The sequence below is a fragment of the Ambystoma mexicanum genome, chromosome 9 (assembly GCF_040938575.1).
Source record: "Ambystoma mexicanum isolate Mex_15411 chromosome 9, UKY_AmexF1_1, whole genome shotgun sequence".
NCBI lineage: Eukaryota > Metazoa > Chordata > Amphibia > Caudata > Ambystomatidae > Ambystoma > Ambystoma mexicanum.
In genome coordinates, this window is record NC_090931.1 from 987,381,004 (window position 1) to 987,404,050 (window position 23,047).

Here is a 23,047-nt window from a genome sequence, read left to right on the forward strand (position 1 = left end):
ACCTTTCCAGTCCTATACCGTATCTGGCTCTCTGCCCTGCCCCCTTTCCCGCTCCCAGCCCACCTCCCCTTACCCGCTGAAATGGATCCTCCTCAGAAGGAGGTGCTTCTTAACAGTGTCTCCAAAGGCAGCCCCTACCCGGGCAGCCCGTCGGCAAAGGCCCAAAGGCAAAGGCCCAAAAGGCAAAGGGCAGCTTCCCAAGCAGCAGCTCCAGATTGCGTTTGCCAGTGTTCACCTGGGAAGCCTGCCATCGTCAACCACTAGCAACTGACAAGGTAAGAGTGGTCTGGACGGGGAATACACAATTACTGTATTCCGGAAAGACCTACTGCCCCCCTCACCTACATAACATAGCTTATCAAGGTTTGCTAGCTGGTAAGTAATAGACCTATCATTGCTGCACTCCATCCTTTAAGTACCATTTCAGTAACTCTTGGGTTATCAATTTAACCATTTCTCCCTCTATCCAGGTATCCCAAACCTAGGTGTTCACTGTGGCATAGTGTGATAAATTCACCCTCTCTCCCACAGATGATCATAAATCACTCCCCTGTCCCTCTGGGCCCCTCTCCCGCTACTCAAGCTTTCAATCTAGGGAGACCACAACTGACAAGTCCAGTCAATCGCGCAGGACCTAGAAAAACCACATTGAAGATGAACTCCCTCCGAGTTTTAGGTATGTATAACTTGCACCATGTCTGTGGACATAGGCCACCCATCCATGCACTTTAGAATGGAGCTATGGATATGCAATTACGGTCTAGCAGCTCGCATAGCCGGCTACACCGAAACCCCTGACATACCCCAACACCTCGGCCATTAATATACAGCGACAACCTACAATAATTTCTGCCTAGCTGGGCACACAAAAAAATCTCCGGCACAAGCACTATCCTAAATCACCAACAGCAGCCGCCCATGTGCCACACACACAAATCAACTGTTAGAATCTCCCACACATGGACTATGGTCCCAGAGGGCGTTCCAACCACAGGGCTCATTGAGGCCACACAAAGGGGAAAGGGAGCTATATCAATGACTGATACAATAGTACTACCTACCAGGAATCTATTAAGCAGAACCACCAACCCACACACTAATAGCACTTATGAACTTGAGCATTGCCGTGCAAATATGTACAACGCTACCAGTCCAGGAAATGCCCATGCTTGCTAATCCTACTCATCTGGAAATCCATTAGCAGAACTACATACCTAGGACCGCCTAGCATTTATTCTTTGCTAATCCCCATCTATCTGGGAATGTACTGAGGTGGTTCTGCTATCGGGTAATGTATTTAGCAAAACTACTAAACAAAGGCATCTCTAGCACCTATAATGTAACAACATGATTTGGGACAGATCTACTTATCACCGTCCAATTGACCCAAGGAGACACAGGGAGGACCTTAGCCAAACAGTCTGAGCAGATAGCATCCCAGGGGTCGAAAATGAGATTCAATAAGCAGGAGCAAAAGGCAGCTCCTGGGTATCCAGCATGAACCAGTGACCAGGGGCTACCACTGGGGATCAAGGAGCTAGGTCATTGCGTTCCGCAAGTCTAACTTTCAGAGAAGATGCAAATGTATCTTTTTGTCCATTATTTATGCCTCCTTATGCTTTAAAATGTTGTTCAAATGTGACCTCATGTTCTTTTATAGATTATACCGAATGCACAGAGCTGCATTGACATAGGTGTGTTTGTTAGGCATCAGTTGGCCAGGGGAGCCAAAAGTAGCTCCTGGTAGCTGTTGGGGTCAAGCGAACCAGGATCTTCTAGGCTACAAGCAGGAGCTAAATAGCTCCCAGCTCCCCTCAATTTTTGAACCCTACCATCCCCTCGACAGGCACTGGAATCCCATCAGGAAACAGGGTCCCCCTAAAACGCACACACTCAAACACACCAATATGCAAACTCTTTCCCTGTGCACCAACAAACAATAAAATGCAGCTGTATGCCTCAATTCAGCCTAGCTGCACACATAATCCCATGCACAAAATCCAGCGCTGCCAGAATGCAGCTATCCAAGTCCCACGCCTAGCACTAGAATGCAGCTACACACCACTTAATCTGCCCTGGCTACATGCATACCAAGTGCAACCAAGCACGTTTTCTACATTATTCTCTCAACTGATCTGAGCTATACCATTGGTATGCTGGTAAATGCACAAAACACTTGTGTATAGGCGTGTTATCAATGCCATATTTTAACACAACAACTTGGCCATGGTTCGAGTTTTTTTCCAAATAATTCTTCTTTATAGGACCGCCTGGCCAGCTCCATGTGGCTTTGTTTCTGGAGTGTCTGGCTTTCTTGTTCAGGTCTCTCAAAAAACAGGGGGATCCATTTAGAAAATAAAAAAAATAATAGAAAACAGTGGGTTCCATAAGTGCAACACTGAGCAGTGACCCTAAATAAGAAACAATAGGAACAACAAACGTGTCTTTCTGGAATTCTCTACAATAATTGCTAGACTTATTAAATGTTTATTTCAGGCACACTCCAAGGGCTTGAGTCACTGATTTAGTCTGTTCTTAAACACCTCAAATTCACAAGGCAGACAAAAACTTCTAAAAAGCATTTAGGCTAGAATAAACATCCATTTCGAACTATGTATTTTGCTTTTCGCAAGTTGCAGTTATAGCATTTTTCTCCTGCCATTGTCTCTTTTACGATCATCACAAGACATTCCATCTCGGGGGCCTCAGTGACTTGACAAAATCCTTGTGCCTAAAAGCTTGTGTACAGAGTCGAAATTTTTGACGAAAGCACATAAATTGGCCCCCGATTTCATTGTGCCACAATTAATGCTTTGTTGTATTGTGTCCATCTTTCCTATCTCCATGGCATGCTGTTAAGGATGTTTTTTTTGCATGTATGAGGTAACGAGTGCCCCGAATACGGGATTCCGTGTGAGTGCACTGCTTTCCCTGCGGTACTCTAAGTTCTTAAATACACAGTTATGAACCCTCCCAACGGTATGTATTTTGCCAACCTCTGAATCCTGAAAAATAGATACATGCAACTTTGCACCAGACCTGCAGCGGAATTGGCCTGCAGTTAAATCTCGGTTAACAGTTTAATGGTATCCACTACAAAGTCTAATTTGCTTTCAGACTTTAAGAACATCCAGACATGTAGTTGCTCATTTTACTATAGCCGGTAAAATAGCTCTAGCCGATAAGACAGCTCAGTGGGTTGAGCGCTCAGTTCGAATCACGCCAGGGTCGACTCAGCCTTTCATCCTTGTTAGGTTGATAAAGGAGTACCAACACAGGTTGGGTGATTGTTCTATATAAAGCGTAAGTGCTATATAATATCACATTCTATATAAAGCGTAAGTGCTATATAATATCACATTATCATTTTTTGGCCCTGAACGCCTCCTTGCATTCACAGTAATTTGGTAATATGGGCCTATACACACTGATATTAACAATACATATGGTCAGTGATAGAAGTGTACTGAAAAAAGTAGTGGGACTGTGGTCTCGGCACGGGAGAGGGTAGGCGGAAGCATAGTGCAACATGCGACTAGGTGTTGCAGCTGGGGCATTCCAATAGTCTAAGTGACTAGTAACTAAGGCTCCTATTACAAGGTTACACTTGCACAGGGACATGAATGGACACATCCTCTATCTAGAAGGGTGAATATGGCTGTAAAAAGTAGAGGAATGGTAAACAGAAAAAAATAAAAGTAGTGGAACACAGCCTCAAACGTTCCCGCTCACTTCCATCACTGCATATGGCAATCCATTCTTGTATGAAACGTGTATCACATTTTTGTAGTGTACGTAGGAACAATGTTACGCAATGCCACTTCCTGTTTTATCAAGGGGTGAAAGGTTGTGTTACATCGCTTCCTGTGATGTCACTTCGGGGGAGGGTCAAATGACATCACAAATGCCAGAGGTCAAGGATCGTGAGACATCACTACCCATGGCATTTTGGATGAGGGTAACAAAAGTCTACACTAAAAGCCATCAATACAAATTTCGAAAATAGCAAAAGGGTCATGAGAATACCTCACCTTGATACGCCCAGTGGAGAACTTAACTTTTCTCTTGGGTGCTGGTTCATCCCCGTCATCTTCATCCTCGGACAATCCAGGCACTTCCTCGTAGTAATTATTGCAGTACGTGTCCTCCTCGTCCTCCAGGTGCCCTTTCCGCTCCACTCCCTGGTTCTCAGAGTCCTCGAAAGCTGCATTTTCGATTCCGCAGGCAGAATAGGGAGAGTATGTTTTTGGCTCCTCTGCCTCGCTTTCCTCCTCACTCTCCTCCGCACGGGCCAGTGGGGGAGCTTGCTCCGACTGTTCATCGGGCACTTTACCCTGGTGGTCATCACAGCCTTGGGGAGAATTGATGCCACCGATTGCTGCGGCGGGAGGCTGTTGCCTCTCCAGCTGCTCAAACACGTCGTTGTCTCGGTCATCCTCGCTGTCCGAAGTTTCATTGAGCAGTACTACCATCTCAGCCCGGACCACAGCCACCTGCGGCTGGGGTAGAGCGGGCAGTTGTGCATTGCTGGGAGCAACTGTGCTCTCCTGCTCCGTGCTCGGCTTCTTTTCTGGGAGGGTGCGGGCTGGGGAGCTGATCTTAGGGGGTTGGCAAGAGCTGGCAGATACAGAACTGCGACTTTCCTCGCCATCACTGTCCCCCAGGAAACTCTCCAACCTTCGAGAGATGGGGCCAGCGTTGGGACCCTCCCGGGAATGGGGCTCCTCTGTGGCGGAGCCTTCAGACCCCGACAGCCGGGGGAAGGCTCCACCTGGGCACATGTCGGACTCCTTGCCCGGCGAGGGGGACTTGCTGTCAGACAGGCTGTGCTGCCGGCTGCTGCTCCGCTCAAAGAGACGGCGAGTCTCAGAGAACTTCTCTGCCAGTGCTGCCTTGTCCAACTCTGGTTCTTCATGGCTGGGTGCTGGCTCGGGACTGGTGGGGGATGGCGGCAGCTCTGCCCGAACAGGCCTAGTAGGCTCGACGGCATCTGCTGGCGAGGAGCCCATCTGCATGAAAAGGTTTTTGATTTTGTGCACCCGGTTGCCGTAGCTAGCCCTACCCCGGGGCAGGTCTACCGAGCCACCGTTGGCACTGAGACGGAGCGGGGTCGGCAGCCCCCCGGGCCTTGGCACCTTGTCCGCTTTAATCCCATCGAAGGAGCATTTGATGGCATGAAAGTCTGACTTGTAGGCGCTGCGGTGCGGCGAGGCACTCCTTAGGGTCCGTTCCCCTTTCACCTCGGCTTTAAGCATGTCAGCGGTAAGGGGGCCGGCACAGAGCCTCCACGTCTCCTGTGTGCCCGAGCCCACTTCGGAGGTGGCAAACTCTTCCCAAGGTGAGCCGCTCAGCACTGCATCTGAAGAAAAAAAAGAGAAAGGGGTTAAGAGTGTTCGTGGGAGAGACTTCTAAAACCACCAACAGTTGACGGCTATGTGCCTACTCCACAACAATAGAGTCAGACTTGATGGCATCCTAGAGCCACAAGCAGATTCGTAAAGATCCTGTTGTTACACGCACCAATGGATGCAATTAAATAGAACTTGTTGGGATCCTTAAGTAGCAAACATGCAGTTCCTGAGCTATAGCCATTGCTTATATGTTGGAGGGTTGGATGTGTACACTCACATCTAGTTTGTATCCTGAAGGCACACTTATCTTGCGGTTTGAAACACACTTTTGTATCACCCTTGGACAAAAATTAATTTACTTTTTGGATATTTCAATGATCTTATCAAATAATTTAAACTTCAAATGGGGGGGGGGGTTACTTTTTAGGAAATCCCACCACAGCACATCCATACCGGATCCACTCCCATTTAAAAATCAAAATCTCAACCCAACCACTGCCAGATGGCAAAACACACACCCACACATCATACCATTCACATCAGCCAACCACAGCCACAAGCATACATTAAAATCTCATCTCAACCACATCTGCATCTTTCGTCACAACCACATCCCAGACACAATCCCATTACAACCATATCACAACCACATACACCTCAAGACATCCTGCCAACTACATTCCAGCTACAAAATAGCAGATGCGACAATACCAATTAAGTCTAAATCATAACCACGCCCTCATCACAACCATGTACCATTATCATCTGAATGACAACCTGCACTCCACAACTTTATAAAAACCACACCACATCCACAATCCAGACACACCATACAGATCCACATCCAATTCACAACCAAATCCATATCAACCACATACACATCTTAATGCTTATGATACAGCACACTACATGCATGTTTTACTGCCATGGCTAAATAAGAGACAAGTCTTCCTAAAGCTGGGGTTGGTACGTTGGACCCCAAAGGGGGAGGCAATACACTTTTTGTAGGTGGAGCTATTGAGAGCTTTAGCTCTCTGCCAAAAAACTTGACAATATATATTATAGGGGACCTGGTGACAGTCAGCCAATCTGTGATGCAAAACAAGTTCATCCCGATGAAAGTTCTGTTACAGCAGCAGCCATTTTGGAGGCGCCAATGGAAGTGTTTAAGCTGGGGAGAAAATGCTGTTGGTACATTGTTGCGTGTTTCACTTTTTGCGCTGCATTTCAATTTTTTCTCCCTTGTTTAGCTGCAATGTGTTTCCACCATACCAGTGGAAATAGACAACCAAAACATGCCCATCCAACGCGTTGGACAGAAGTCTTTTTACAATGTCTAATATGGCTTTTCTATGTGTTAAAACAGTAGTTTGCACATTTTTTTGAAACTTTAATAGCAATTATTATTAGGTGCCCAGGACCTATATAAGAAATTATCATGGTGACATGACAGTGCAGCACTCTCTCAAAACCCACTGCCATGCCACCAGCATTACTTTTACATGCCCTACATATCTAGCAATTAGCTAAAAAAGACAACCTAGAGTACACCTGCAATATTTTTCCAATTTTCCAGCAAGCTTATGCCTTTCTAACCAGATAGCCAGTATGATGGTTTCTATTCATCGTTTCCTAAACACTCATTTTTAGTGATTTTGCCCGATTCCTCACCTGTTTGACCCAAGTTACGGAAGTACGCCATGCAAGATTCAAAACATCCATTAACCAATCATTATACTTACTCAGATTTGGGTTAAAAAAAAAAAGATACAATACGCTATGAGTTTAATAGAAGTACAATGCTCTTTTATCATGAAGTCCAATTCAAAATGACAAATAATTCATGGCACCTTTAGGGATTCTGAGAATCTTTTTCAAAAAACAGTTTTCCGTTATATCCAATTTATGAGCATCACACTGACCCCATCATTCTGTTTCATATGAAATAGCAGAAATTGCTTCTTACACACTTCAATTCACACTTCATTGTTTAATTGCTTCATTTCCAAAGGAATTTGAAAATTTTAAAATGGCAGAGCTAGCGCTGGCCAAAATCGGGTAACTTTTTCCAATGTTGTTCTTCCAGCTGCTGTGCCAACTAAATCAGAGAACTAAACAATCAAAATAATCCACTTCTGCCATCTCCTCACAATTTAGGATTAGCCTCAATGTCCACCCCTCATTGTTCTTTGGACACACACAGTTTTAGTTTATACTTCCTCTATAGAAGATACATTACATCCTCCGTGTTTGAATTAAGTTACTCTATACCACACCTGAAGTCGCTAAACTATACCCAATCTTCTGGGTACAATGAACTAAAATGCTTAAATGTTTACTGCGATACAAAGCTTCACAGGCTTACCCGCCAATCCAGACTCAGTAGATACAAACACACATGAGTTTTGGCAAGCATGCCCCATGGGATTTTTCCTACTGCAAAAGCAGATATTAACTTGCATTAACTATGTTCGAGTACATTTTTATTAATTTGGTACAGTTTATAAATAAACTTTCACATATAGTATAAATCAGATAAATACGTGGATATATTCGTAAATATTGACACTAATAATAATAGGTTTACATAGAAAGATAAAATCAGAAAGAAAAAAAGTAAATTATACACTTTACATTTTCCTAAAGTTAAAGATAAATTTATCAAACTTGTTTGTTCGTTTTATGATTTATAATGCGCGCGAGACCCGGGGTATCAGGGCGTAGAAAGCAACAAGGATATTTACAGCTTAGGTTACGCTGCTGTACTAGTATATACAGAAAAAAACAAAACATTTTGAGAGATATATACAGGCTTGAAGAATGGCAAAAAACTGTCAACTGTGAAGAGGCAGAAGTTGCGATATATACAATGTGGGATTGAGGGTGGAAATGGGGGCGGTGCCCGAAGTGGTTGGCGGTGCCTGAGGTTCTTGTTTCTGATAATAAAATAAAATTAATTACCGGACAAGAACAATTTAAGCTTGTTATATTCAAATGGAAATCCCTAAGAGGCTCTCAACGACTAACCAGACATTATACATTGCAATTAGAAACTTGATTTGTTGTACCACCAGAACATTGCCTCTGATATATGTTCTATGTTTTGGGTATATCTATCATACTGCATTTTATAAGTTCTTAACACCTGTTTCCCCGTCTCCATAATTTCTTTGTTCTTACATAAGCGGCAGTATCGCTGCGCTAGTGGTAGCCGATTAGCTGATCTATTATTTGCTAAGGCCGGAAGATGATTAATCCTGACCAGTAGGATAAATCATCATAATCTCATTGCTGGGCACATATTTAAGTATTGCTGTGGTTTCTTGAAGGTATATGTGTCACAAAGATACTTTTTTAGACCTTCAAGATGGGCGTAGTTTGAGCCAATCCCATAGATTTGCTTTTTTGTAAGGGCAAGTTTTGCTATATGAGAAAATCCCCCAGTGCATTTGCTCCAACATACCTCATGAAGGTAGTTTTCGACATTAATCCTAAGAGAGTCCTTAGATTCCATCATTATTTCCAGTTGCACAGAAGCCAAGAGCTGATTACTAGATGCATTCCAAATATTCAGATATAGTTCAGCCCCTTTCTTTAATACTAATGATTGGAGTCCCAATTCAAGCCTGATAATGGCCATGGGTATACAGTTAGGAAGGCGCAAAAATGTTTTCCAATATTTGCCTGCGATTACCTGTAACCATTTGAGGTCAAATGTCTGTGGGGCTTCCAAACCATAAATGATCACTGGGGCCAAAACCTGTTGGTATAATGACCGGGCTGCCCAGATGGTAAAACCGCCTTGGCTCTTAGTGAAACGGTAAACCATAGCAGTAACTCTATATTCTTGTATACGGAACGAATTAATAAAAGGCCTTTCCCGTTACAGCCATCTGTGCTCCTTAAACAGAGATGACAGTTTACTTTTTAGCTATTTTACACCCTATTTTGTACTGCTTAACGGTCTCCTTTTTTACAGCGTTAGAAGTTTTGTACAGAATTGACCAGTCTTTCATGGGTGTCCCTGAAAAGAAATTGGCTCAAGGATCGAGTCCTAAATGTTGCTGCTAGCATAGGGACTATTCCTTTGCTAATTACCAGGAGAATTAGTCCTTGGTCAAAATTCAACCACTTAATTTGGTTACAACTATTAAGAAAGGTGTTACTAAGATTCAAAGACAAAGTTAATACCACACCAGGTTGTAATTATAATAATAAAATGTTCCAACTCCTAACATTACACCATGCGCTGCAACTCGCTTCTCCAAGAACCCAACACCATTCTCACAAACAACATCAACCTCCATGTGCCAGTGAAACCACGCCTAAACCTTCAGCACCATGGTAATTCAAGACCTGAACTTCAACAAACGAACCATCAGAAAACACAAATTGGTGAAAATCCAGCAGCATATCAACCCTTGTCCTGCTCAAGGCACACCCATAACACACTCCATCGAAAAATCCACAGCCATCAATTCTTACTTCATCAACAAAATCAGTATGATCTGCCAACACAGACACCAACGCCGCAACTGACAAAACACTACATATGCCAGCTTGCAAAACCACAACTACCTGGACAGCTTTCAAGACATTATGGAAAACGTCACTGCCACCCTAGCATTGCTCAAGGCCACATTGTATGCAGCCAACACCCTCCTTGCCTCCATACTCAAGACCCTTCAGACTGAAGCGCTCCTCTGTTACCCGACAATCATCAACAGTTCCCTAACTCAAGGTAGCTTCCCCTCGACCATCAAAACTGGACAAAACATTCTGGTCAAGAAACCAACACTGGACCCCGACAACCTCAGCTACTACCGCCCCATCACCGATCTTCCCTTCCTAGGTAACATCCTTGAGAAAGCAGTTGACACACAACTCGTAGAACATGAAGCAAATAACCTCCTTTAGTCCTACCAATCTGGCTTCAGGCCTAGATAAAGCACAGAAACAGCAACAATCAAGGTGAATGACGATGCTCTTAAAATCCTCAACAATGGTCATCCTTGCCTCCTGGTTCTCCTTGACCTCTCATCAGCATTTGACACAGTAGACCACCAGAACTCACAATCTACATTGTCACATGGCAATCAGCGAGATAGTCCTCAGTTGGTTCAAATCCTACCTTTCTAATCGCCAACAGTTTGTACAAATGTATTCCTCCAGATCAACTCTACCAATCACTTATGGAGTCCCGCATGGATCCATCTTGTTCCCTGTGATCTTCAATCTTTACATGAAAGCCTTCAAAACCCCTGCCTCTTACCCTCACTGTTTACTCCCCGGGCGCTTGTCGATTCATTGCAGCCATTTGACCAATCTTCCCGGTTGTTAGCTCCCCCTGCCCTTTTCTCCACTTCACTCAATTTGTTCTTCCCCCTATGACTGTAAAGCCCTCCACTGCTTACTGAAGCCTGGTCCACACTCCCACCATAATAATAATCTCAGATTAATTAAAATGCAATCCATATGGCTTTACTTAAACTCACCTTTGCAGGGGGCCTATTTAATAAAAGTGAGCACCTGCGCAGAGCACTAATGCGCCAGCGCTCAACTTGCAGGCATTTTTTAAAATAAAATGAGTGCGTGCATGTATAGCCCTACTCTGCAGAGCATGAAAGGCATGCACTTCTTAGGTGCCGGTATGAAGTTTCCCTAATTACCATACAGTAATTTCTATTGTAATTAGGGAAGCGCATGACAAGAGCGTTGTGGTTGAATTAAAAAAACAAATAACAGCGATGTGCGCCTACGCCGCCGCTTAGATAGCGCAAAAAACAAAAAGGCATATTGTAACACAAGCCAATCACGTTTAAAATCTGTGTGTCACAACAAAAATGAAAAAGGATAAGGTGCTGTCACTGTCTGCAAATGGAAAAAGTTCAACATTTACCGTGCAGCGACAATTTTCTTTTTTTTAACGTACCTTCAAACAGAACGCTGTGCAGGTATGTTCAGTACACCTTTAATTACATTTTGTATTAAACGTCTCCCTTTAGAAACAAAAAACTAATGGCATCCATTAGCTGTCAAACAGCTGTTTTACGCCTCAGCCAACTGTGTACTTGCACCCCCCCATTGGCCCGCCCCAGAAGTGCGGCTCATTAATATTTAAATGTCACTGTGTGCAGCGCTCTTGCCCATTATAAAATACTGTGTATTTTAAGGCCCCTCAGCAAGTGCACCCAGACAAAGTGCGTGCCACACAGTGTATGCTTATTAAATAGACACTCAGATCGCATCATCACCTGAAGCGCTCCTGTCGCATGCTCCCTAGCATGCTTCAATACAAAATCGATACACTCGTGCCGACTTTTGGGTTTCCTTCAGTCAATTTTCAGAATGCCCCTGTTTGCTCTCCCTCTTTGGTTAGACCCATTAGCAGCTTCTGGGGTTCCGATTGGAGGTAAAAAATTACCCACTACTAACTTCCTTAAAAGCCGTTTCATCAATAATATATTATCCCACTTTCTAACACTTGATATTGTCTGCACAGTCCCTGACTCACCATACACATTCGTTAACAGATTGTTGGGAATTCTAGAGAGCCTGTCTCACTATTCAAATTCTTTGCATTTAAATGTGTATTTACCAAGGAAACCCCTCCCCTAGGGGTGCTCTCTTTTGCCCTTTATAACTGGAACAAAATAATTAGCATACCCCCCCCCCCAATACAGATCTTGGTTATTAACCAAAAGTCCTTGAAGCAGAGATCAATGCATCCATCAAGCTCCTTGCGTCCACAAAATTTACATTTTGTAAAGGGCCCATGATGTTCCAAGTAATGTATCGGAGCTGCCAAGATCAGATGGAATGAACACCGGTTCATTCGAAATTCCAATCCAAACTCAGCCGTGGCCCGCCATTGGGCCATGAACAATCACAATTTGTCACAGATTAAGTTTTTGGTGTTGGAAGTGCTTACAAGAAACAATCCCCATGAAGATCTGAGTCTACGATTAAATCGTAGAGAAAATTTTGGATCGATAAACTCTGTAGTTTGGTCCCCAATGGTTTGAATGAGGAAATAAATTAATTACCACTGCTATGTCTAATAACATGTCCTGCAAATGCACGCCTGGTGCATTGTTCGTTTACACTGTTCTCCTATTACTAATATACTGATTGCATCCTTCACTACCTTGATCCCATGTGACCTGTTTATTAACCTCGCTGTATATCCCGGACCTTGGTCTGGGACCCAAGGTGCCGTTCCTCGGGGCGACACCATCATCAACGAGGTTATGTAACATGTATTGCCTTTCTGGATGATGTGTCCACATGCACTTGATATTCCTATTTATGAATCGCTGCACTTTCAAATGTCATGTACTATCTCCCCAGTAATGCTACTAGCATGTTCTACTTATATGGTTTACCTTAGTAATACCACAACCTTGCGGCATTTTACTACATCACTTCCCTTTAGTTGACTTCTCTGCAGCTCATTTATCTCTTGTTGTGATATTGTCCTGTTTACCACTTGATCTGCGAGTATTTTTTCCATTAAGATTTTTTTCGTTTTGGTCTAAATTTAATTTTTAGATGTTACATTATGCTGAGATACCCCATAATTGAATATTTTTTCAATATGTGCAGGCTTACCTCTGTTTTGCACCTTAGTTTTGTGCGCATCGGACGCCCAATGGCGCCGCGATGATCATGTGTCTCTACAACAAGCGGTTACCTAGGCGACCGCTTTACACAGCGTTTCGCTCGTCCGAACCGGCTTCTGCAGGCAGAAGGATTCCCCCGCTCCGTGTACACGGAGGTAAGCAACGCAATTGCGTCCTGCTCAATTTTGTATTTATCCACAACCTCATAACCCAATTTACCGGGATCCATATCTTTCTCCTAGATAACGCGATCTCTTTAATACTTTGGCGGCTGTATGCACGCTACAACGTTGCGCCCAGTTCCCCTTGGCTTTACAGCGTATGTTCTTACACTTGCAACACTATTAAGGTAACATTTCTTCCTCACATAACCATTCATTTTGTTTTTGTGTATTTCATTCTATTTATCCCTTTTTTCTATATTTCGCCTACACCATGGGACTTTCCATTGATTGGTATGTTGAAATCATTTTTATTTATATGTAATGGCGATAATATTATTGTTGCATTTTGTGTAACTGTGCAGACTGGCCCCGAAGAAGGAAATCTTTCCAAAATGCATTGGCCCTAGTCTATTGTACATATGTGTTGCGGCTACTCTCTTCTCACTAAGAAAACATTAGTGACAGCTTTATTTATATTTTGGATAAACTAAAATTTGAAAAAACCAACAGACTTACTGCATTCATTTTTTTTTTAGCATTGTAATACCTGTGGATATAAGAAAACCTTTGAACTTTATAACTTGACGCCCACATCTGGGCCATTTTTTGAGAGCGGCTGTGTGACCTAGTATTTTTACTCGGTCGCCTGCTTTTGTTGCGTTTTGTAGTCAGGGTGTCTCCAGACTTGTCGCAGCCAGCTCCTTTTGAATTGCTTTGAGCATAACAGTACATATTGACTTTGGATTAAAGAATATTACTCAACAGTGGTGCCCACTTACTTCTCTGTCGGATCCTGTAACCACCTAAATCTATTAAGGGTAACCCCACTAGTGGAGGAGGCAATCTCAATCTGTCGGTCTAGCTAGCCAAGAGCAGACAATTCCAGAAGGCTTCAGACGCCTACACATAGAGCATAATATATTTTCCGACCAGTGATGATTTTACACAGATTTGTTAAATAGTTGTTGCTTCTTGTACTGAGTAAACGAGCATTTGTAACTTTTCATTAAAGCCAGTCTACTGTTGGCAAAGTACATACTACTGTTATTTGTACTGCATGGTCCAATGATGGAAGGGGGGCAGGAAGGGGAGTTTGGAGTCGAATTTTTGACCCATTAGCAAGTCATAAATTAGTTTGAAGAATTTGATTAGCAGAATTTGCTAATTAAAATGTTCTTGATTAGCAAACAAACTCGTTTGATTAATATTGTTCATGTCCCCATAAGTTGTTTGCACCCAGGACATAAAATGAGCAACAATGCAGCATTTTTTGTGTACCGCTGACATTAGTGAAAGTGTCATGCCTTGCAAATTCTTTAAAATTCCACTAGACCTACAGGTCTAGTAACTTAGTTTACCTACTCAACCTAAGAGAAATGTGCTTGAAGCTTGGCAACAAATAACCAAAAATGTGAATGCCCTTTCTGTAAAATGGTGCAAGTCGCCAAAAATCCACTTTATGTTCTGCCACCCATCGGTCAGCCATGCACAGGGAAACTTTTACTTGACATTTACTGCAAACAAAGTAAATATTAAAAGTTTCAAATGTCCTCTATGGTACTCTGCCTTCATAAAATCTACTCGACTAGGCGTGCCCTGGACGAGTGTCTGCATACAATTGAATGGACACACATATATAGGATTAAAAGGGTCTGAAACCAGTTTGAACACTTCTCATGTTTGTGCTGTTATACAAAGCATCAATATCAATTATAGAGCAAAGTGAGCTCTGGAGCCTAAATACGGTGGATGGTATTGCAGCAGATCTTTAGATCTACAGACTGGATGGAACTATTGATCACTACTTTGCGTACATATCTGGTTAGTTTTGTGTATTAATTATATAAGAGGAAGGAAATTAGGAGACTAACAGAGGTTGAAAATTGTAGTTTGTGGCCATCTCTCTTTCAGGGTAGCTTGTATAAGGCAACAGGGTGATAAGATAGAACATCCAGGAGTATGGGTTCAGCTCATTGAGCACTAGTTGAAGATGTATGCATCCAGTAGGTCACAGAAAAAGGTTTGCCATGAAAAGTATTTGGCTGTGTAATCATGTACATTTTCAAAAAAGTGTTCACTCGTCTATATGATGCATCTTTCCCAATAAAATAAAATCTAGTTGACAGATATTTAGATATACTAACCTAAACTTTACTGTAAAGCATGGAGACACTGCAGTGTTTTACTGAGGCAATACTGCCATTATGTAAGGAATGGAATTGCAGGACTGTCTTTAAAAAAATATAAACTACACATGCTGTTCTTTGCCAGACAGGATATAGTTTGCTTAAAAGAAGTGCCATCCAGATTATGTCTGGCTTGCAATTATTTGAAGAAAAATAATTTTTGACTCCCATACAGGCCTTTGGCACGCAAGAGTGAAGGAGATTACTGCAGTGAACAGAACAAAAAAAGGACGGGGAGAGGCCTGAGGCTGTGACTTGCTTTCATTGAAAAGGGTAACAAATAGCTATTTTAGCTACACAAGTGGCAATTTAATTAGCAAACCTACAGAATTGAATAGCAGATTGCTATACGACACTGCTTATTTTATGCCTTGCATTAGGTAGATGAATACACATTACAAAGTAAGCCATCAAATATATATTCCTCTACTAAGGAGCTACGAATTTAGTCCCCATTATTGTCTCCAGGGATACAGAAATGTTTCTAATATATACTCTTCTATTACTGAACATCATCCCTTCACATGTAGCAAACAATTGATACAATTATTCAGAAGGGCATCGCCCTTTGCTCACGTCTCCCTTAGTTTGGGGTACATTTTAGTCATATAGAGCGACACTTTTACACAAGCATCCATTAGTTGGTCTTTTGGCTCCCTTCGAACATGTGCTTCTTCTCGCAGATACCCCGATTTTCTACTCTTGAATTTATTGATGGCACAGGGTTACTGATTCTGCTGCCGACTTCCCATCAGAGTTCCACTTAGGTGGTCTTGGATTGTTTTTGTAGTAGCCACTTCTCATGATGTTATACGCACTAGCTGATAGCAAGACATTCCCCCACAACCCCTCAAATACCTCTTGGGCCCTATGTTTCTCCAGATTTGGATCTTTTAATCTCACAAGCTCCTCTCTATCATTCAACAACTACCCATTGTACCCTTCAGACATCTTCTTGAGTAGCACAGTTTCTTGTTTAAGGGTAGCATCCTGCAAAGCTCATACCTGGGACTTGTTTTTTTAGATTGTACTCTAGTTCCTCTGATGTCATTTTGTGCTGGCACCCATAATTAGAACTTCCTTATCACTATGGTAGAGTGACTTCGAGTCCATGCAAGACGATCAAACACTGCATCGACATACTCGTCGGCCATTTGATAGTATTTGAATATATTGGGTATATACATCATCATTTCCACTTCACCTACATCTTTATCTAATGAGCCTGACCGTAAGCTAAAACTCGAAGGCAATTTAGGCATGCAATATCTTTAGATAGAAGATATTGGGGGTCCACATTTGCCAGCCACACCCCTTCTGGGTTTCTCTTGATGTTCCGATTTAGAAAACTCTAACCACCTTTTCATGGCATGCACATCAATCGGAATAAAAAAGAAATTATGGCCACCTTCTTGATGTGCCTACCTAGAAGTTTCATACTGTGCTAAAGGATATTTCCTAATATTAGCTGAACTATAGGCCATCATACAATTGACCAAAGACTAGTTACCCATTTCCAGTGAAACGCAACGTAGATTGTACAAGATTTCAGCCTTTAGGTTGGACTAGCAAATTTGGAGCATCCAGTGTAAAACATTGTGCAGCTTCTAAATTAACACACCGACCCTAGATTTCTTTCAGATTGTACAGAATGATTCAGTCTCACTAAATCAAAACATTGTCCTCCTGTATTGAGCCATAACCACAGGTCACATATTTGCTTTACGTTTTGCCATTGGTTAGGAAAAAAAAAAATAATAAATAAATGCTTGATAAAAACAATAAGAACCTCTGCTAAAATAAAAAAGCGTCACCAATATATTAGAAATAAATTGTAAATGAAACATTGAAACAAAAAACATTACAAAACAAGGATTTAACTTATACATTATTGTAAAAAAAATTAAAATAACTGGTGGGGTGACCATTCCTCGAGGTTTCCAAGCCAATAAAATAGACCCCTGGTCACCTGCCCATTCAATGCTCCAGATACGATTTTAAAGTGGGAATACTTTACTCCCTATTCTTTAAAGTTTGGAGCAAAAGTATTTTTTGGGGAGTAAAAATAGAAGTCCATTTTCCAATGGGAGTATTTTATAAGCGAGTAAACATGGCTTTGACTGGAAAATTGGAAATGTTTCTTTAATAAAGATGCTTTCTATGCACCTGGTTATTCATGAACATTTAAATATACACGTTGACTTCTTCCAATCAGGCAATAATAACAGTAGTCTCCTCCTCTGGTTCTACATGCACTACTGGTCCAACCAGATCCATGGAGCCGTTTGGGTGAAAGCAGGGTCACAAGTTCCGATGTGTCGGTTTCCTATTTGGGGGGGGTGGGTGTATTTTTACTCCTATTTTTATTTTTGGGGAGTTATATGTCTGTTTCCTATTTTGTTTATGGGGGGATATTTTTACCCCTATTTTTATTTTTTGGTAGTTTTTTCCTATTTTCTTTGGGGCGGTGGGGGGGAGTACAGTGGCCGATATACCCTTTATCTGTTGCTTATCTGTAGCCGAGTTCAAGACTATGTAAATCCCATTTACAGCTGAGAATACCATACAGTCTGTTGAGCTCACAGTCCCTCTGATGTAACAGCATAAATGTAAAGGGGCACTGGTCACCTGCTCCTTCAACGGAGCAACTCTATATAGATCACATATACAAGACACCCAATAATAGAGATTGTTAAACTACAATCCTTCAAATGTGACGCGACGTGGTATGCAAACCAAATACAAGCCTAGAGAAGTCCTGTTAGAAAACAAATCCCCAAAAGCCCAGATCTTCTAAGCATCACAGACCTTTAACAAACGTCCCTTGAATGATAATTAAATAGCATTATTCCAGTAGAATACTATTCATAAAATGCTTCATTTGCCCAAAAAGCTTACTTAATTAAAGCACAAACTAGAAGCCAAAAAGATGGTTGTCAGCAGAGCATATTATGGTGCAATGTAGTGGATGGTAAAGTCAATTAAGGCATGTAACTGCCTTTCGTTGTGCAGGAGTTAGAGTACTTACTAAAGAACTGCTCAGGTCCCAGTAAATGTTTTTGAGCGTTTTCACACACAGAAGATTTCTATCTTTGCTGTAATTTTTCTGCAGCTCCTCAGTGGGCTGCTGCCAGGATGCCCCACATAACAGGTTTTCAGGACTCTTCCTGTGCAGCTTCTGCAGAGTGATCAACATGCTTCCCACAAAAATAATACTGCATGGTCCTAGCCGCGTGCTGTTGGCAGATTGCCCTACTTTGGAACTGAGGAAAACTAAACACAAAACCATTCATCTGTATGTTCACTCCTGCAATCATACTAACCAACACATTAATCCACACATCCAAACACATTCATCCACTCACCTATCCATTTATCATACAACTAAATTCTCCCACTCATCCACCCAACCATATTTACCCTCTCAGTACACGACTCATCCACCCAGCCAAACACATTCAAATCACTCATCCAACCACCAATATTCACCTGCTGATCCAACCATTTTAATCCACTTATTTACTCACTCACTATCCATTCACCCATATTCACAAAATCATCCATCCACTGGATATTCACCTACTCGTCCATTCATGCATCCACTTGTCCAACTTCTAAAACCACCATATTCAACAACTCACTGTTATAACATATACATAAAAATATTAAAAAGCTAGACCCATCGGGTTGGCCAATACTGATTTTAAGCCTGCATACAAGGACTGGTTTGTGCTGTGGAGACAGATGAAAGCCAAATGGTACAGCCAAACCCACACAGAGTTGAAAGAATCAGGCATAATGAGCCAACACTGATAAAAGTCCATCCACCTCTGGCGACGATTGTCTTCTTTATATTGCATAACCACTTGTATACTTTTCATGACATGCACTCTGGGATCCATTGCACATCCTTGTCTTTGGATGTCTGGTAGTATAGCGAAATGCATGCGTGTCATACTCGCTACACAGCAATTACATTATGCTAGTTCATGAGCTGCACATCTCCCACAGCTTTTATCAGTGAAATCACCCTCATAGGGAGACAATGAGCATATGGCCTTTGAAGGGTGGATGCTACTTTCTTTTTCCGCATTCCCCTTCTCTCAATGTGGTTCAGCACATTCAGATTTTTATGCAGCCTATCCTTGGCTCTGTCACTTCTGACAGTTTGCTTAGCATTTCCAAATTATAATTATAATTGTTCTTTTATAACATGCTTAATACTGGAGACCATTTCCTAAACGCGATTCCGAACCTGTGTTGCTATGCGTGGTTTTGCTTCCAAGATGCTATCCTTCCAGTATTATAAACTTTGGATTTGCAGCAGAGGCCTATATTTCTGACCACCCCACTGCAGAGCTTCTGGAGCACTTATCTGGGCCAACGTACAACTATGCTAGTATTAATTTAAGTACTTCTACCACAGTACTGGAAATGCCATAACCAGAAAATGTTTATCACAGATCATCTTATTTTCTATCTTTTTAACCAGCATTCCACTTCGTCCACTACCTTCCATTACACACACATGCACCCTTAGCTATACAATCACCCCTCTATCACAATCCCATCATATCTTCCAAATTTGCTAGCTCTGAGTCGCTATGCTCTTCCTGCTTCTGCCCCTAAACGCCTATATTTTGCCCCGTTTTTCCTTTCTTCTTCCCCCGCAGACTACGGTCTTGTTACCCACAGTGGTGGCACAACACGTTATTTTCTCAGACAAGTTAATGCCGCCAAAACACCACTACAGTTGGGATTACTGCAATATAAATGCCCCAGAAAAAAAAAAAAAACTTTGCAAGCTGCCTAAACTTAGCATCATGTGACACAGTAGCTATATGAGCTGCTATGGCCAAACTTGTATTCGAAATGCATTCGAGTCCATCAATGATTTGAACATTAAAAATAAAAAACGTAAATGACACTTGAAAGCCAGGGGGGTATACTTCAAATAAATGCCTTTCAAATTCATGCATAATTCTGCGAGGACAGGAACATTACTGAACGCTGTTTTAAACTTCACTAAGTTACAAAAGGACTCCATATCACCTTGCTCACAAATATTCAACTCTCTTCATGTAATTCATTCTGGGGCTTGCAGTCGTGGATCACTTCAAATGAAATAAAGTATCAGATTACAATGTTTTTAACAAAAAAATGAATCGTTTACGCGCTGGCATTCCATGGCACAGCTGTAAAAAAGAGTAATAGTAGGGAGACTAAAAAAATAAATGCTATCTATCAGCAAGCTTTTTGGCACAAAAGTTCACATGATCATTTCAGAGAAAGGAACCACACACCCTTCCCCCAAACCCTTCCCAGCGGTCCATTGAAAACAAACGTAAACAACACAAACACTTTAAAAGATGTCAATGACGGTGAAAGTAACGCACCTGTGCTTATGTTTTAGTTGTCCCCAAGTAGCCGCAAACAACCGTTAACCGGTTGGCGGAACTTAATGAGCAAAGGGGGTGCGGCCCGTGTCTGCCCCGTAGTGTACTGTCTGCTTCCCAAGTTCCTATCCGAGGAACGGACCCTAGCAAAGCTCCGCCTCCTCCTCATCACGTAAGGTGCACGTTACGTTCAGCCATGTACGTCTGTGATCTACGCTTGCTCGCGTGCTTCACACTACGCCCTCCAGCCCTTGTCATCTTTACTAGGGCGGGAAAGCACAGACTCGAGTGAGCAACGTGGTCAGAGCCGAAGAATACCGGCATTCCTTGGCGAAGAAATCAGGTCCCAGGAGAAGTTTTCGTGAACCAGTTTACATTTTGAGATTTGCGGTGCAGAACGGTTGGAATTAAATATTTGTCGTGTTGTGTAGAGAGGGGATTGCCCTGCACATGGTGGGGGTGTTTGGACTGCAGATTGGGTAATGGAGGGGGATTCGACTTGTCCAGCCGGGAACAATTTGCATAGGGTTAGATTTGGCAGTAGCGGAGGCAACTTTTGGTGGCAAGGGGGGCAGATAATAGGGTGCCATCGGCAGGGGCGTCCTGGTCTCCAGGGGGGCAGAGAGCCGGTGTAACGTCACTTTTTGCTATGTGTCAAAAAATCCTATCCTGCTGACTGAGCATGCACACGCATGCTCAGTCATTACTTTTTTACTAATTTTTTGACATCATGAATGTGGTGTGCCTGTCTTTTTGAGGTCCCAGGGTGCAGTTCATTTAACTTTATTTGAGCTAGGCTGACTGAAATAAAAGAAGAAAGAGAAGTCGTGTCACGAGCGACTTCAAAAGGGACGGAAAGAGCACAAACCCAGCGGACGGAAAGAACAAGCACCCATCAGACATTATGCGTTTTTGTTCTATAAACTCCCAGGATTGTAATAATCACTAAATGCGGTGCCATTGTAACCCTCCTCCTTTCAACATTGCACGTTATTGTACATTTCTTTTCACAGCACACATTGCCTGGGTCTGCCTCCTGCTGCACTGGCTAATGTGCACGCTGGTGGGAGCGGACTGGGATCTTTAGTTTAGAGAGAGCTGACACGGGATAGAGGGAGGGGGCTCAGGCGGGTAAAGACACACGAGGGAGGCATGCAGCAGGCGCAGATTGCTCTCCCATTATTAAGCACCCAAAATGAAAAGTAAGTAATGTCAAAAGGCTTTAAATCTCTTGTTTTGTTTCACTTCGTTGGGGACAGCAAGTAGTACGGCTGATGTATGTTTTGATGATCGTTCATTAAATAACCCTCATGCTCTTGGTGTTTTTGGGGAGTGTATCTGCCTGGCTGGGAACTGTTTTTATTTAATCACCCATCCCTCATTACTAGGCCGCTGTCAGGCTGCTAGCATTCCGAAAGGACCCTTGCCCCCTTTACAGCCCGAAGGGACATGTGGCATTCAAAGGACGCCTGTCTCCAGGTGGTAACTGGCTGCCGAGTTGCTGACTGTATGATATGATATTAGTAAAGTGAATCTTTGCTGCTTTAAAATAAATGTCACATTTATTTATTATTACAAATGCTCCACCCTCCAATGAGGACGTCCAAACCAGGTCAGCAAACAGTCAAGGGGAGGTTTCAGGTAACTCACTTCTGTATTCTGCAGAGGGTATGCATGACTCCAGCAGAGCTACACACAGTTAATCATTTTATCTCATGAACGTCTGTGTTGTGGTGAGGGCCTGGGAGAGTTTTGGTATACGTTGTGTTAATGTTCGACTATAATCATATACTGGGATGGGTTAATGGGCCGAATTAATGAGTTACTATGGAGAAATTATACTCGCACACCGTCTATCTGCTTGTTGGTAATGCTCGTGGGAGGGAAGAGAAACAAAACTCAGAAAAGGACAGTGCAATTTATGCTGATATTGGCTGAAAGACAGATAGCCATATCCTGGAAATGCTCAAAAAGTCAGCAGTTACAGCAATGGATAAAGTACAAACAGCGATGGGGGTTGGTGGAAAGGAAATCTTGTGGAAGAATATTAATCTGGAAGAGGAGGAAGGGGTGGAACTAGATAGGGGTCATATATTAAACAAATTAACCTCATCCTTGGATTTGAAAACCCCCGTAATGCAGTCAGGAATTGGCCAAGTAGGGACGAAAGGTTGGGGAGCCATGAATCGAAGAGGAGCATAACAATGGCTCGGCATGGAAGAAGGAAAGAGGGAAGGAGACGGGTATTTGGTGAGCGTTCGATAGAGGGGAAGGCTGGATGTGGCGAAGTGGTAGTGGTAGTTTTAAGCATCTATGGGCGATGGGCTG

At 42.6% G+C, this 23,047-nt stretch overlaps 1 protein-coding gene across 2 annotated transcripts in view; it reads right to left on the reverse strand.

Moving 5' to 3' along the window:
• LOC138488866 (neurabin-2-like) overlaps nt 1-20,865 on the reverse strand; it is a 1,321,710-nt gene extending 1,300,845 nt beyond the window's left edge. For both annotated transcript variants that reach the window (XM_069616225.1, XM_069616224.1), the window contains exons 1-2: nt 20,720-20,865; nt 4,032-5,359 (exon numbers count right to left, since the gene is read on the reverse strand). In XM_069616225.1, the coding sequence (XP_069472326.1) occupies nt 4,032-5,255 (1,224 nt within the window). In that variant the 5' untranslated portion in view covers nt 5,256-5,359; nt 20,720-20,865. The remainder of the gene's footprint in view (nt 1-4,031; nt 5,360-20,719) is intronic.
• Between the last annotated feature and the right edge of the window lie 2,182 nt (nt 20,866-23,047).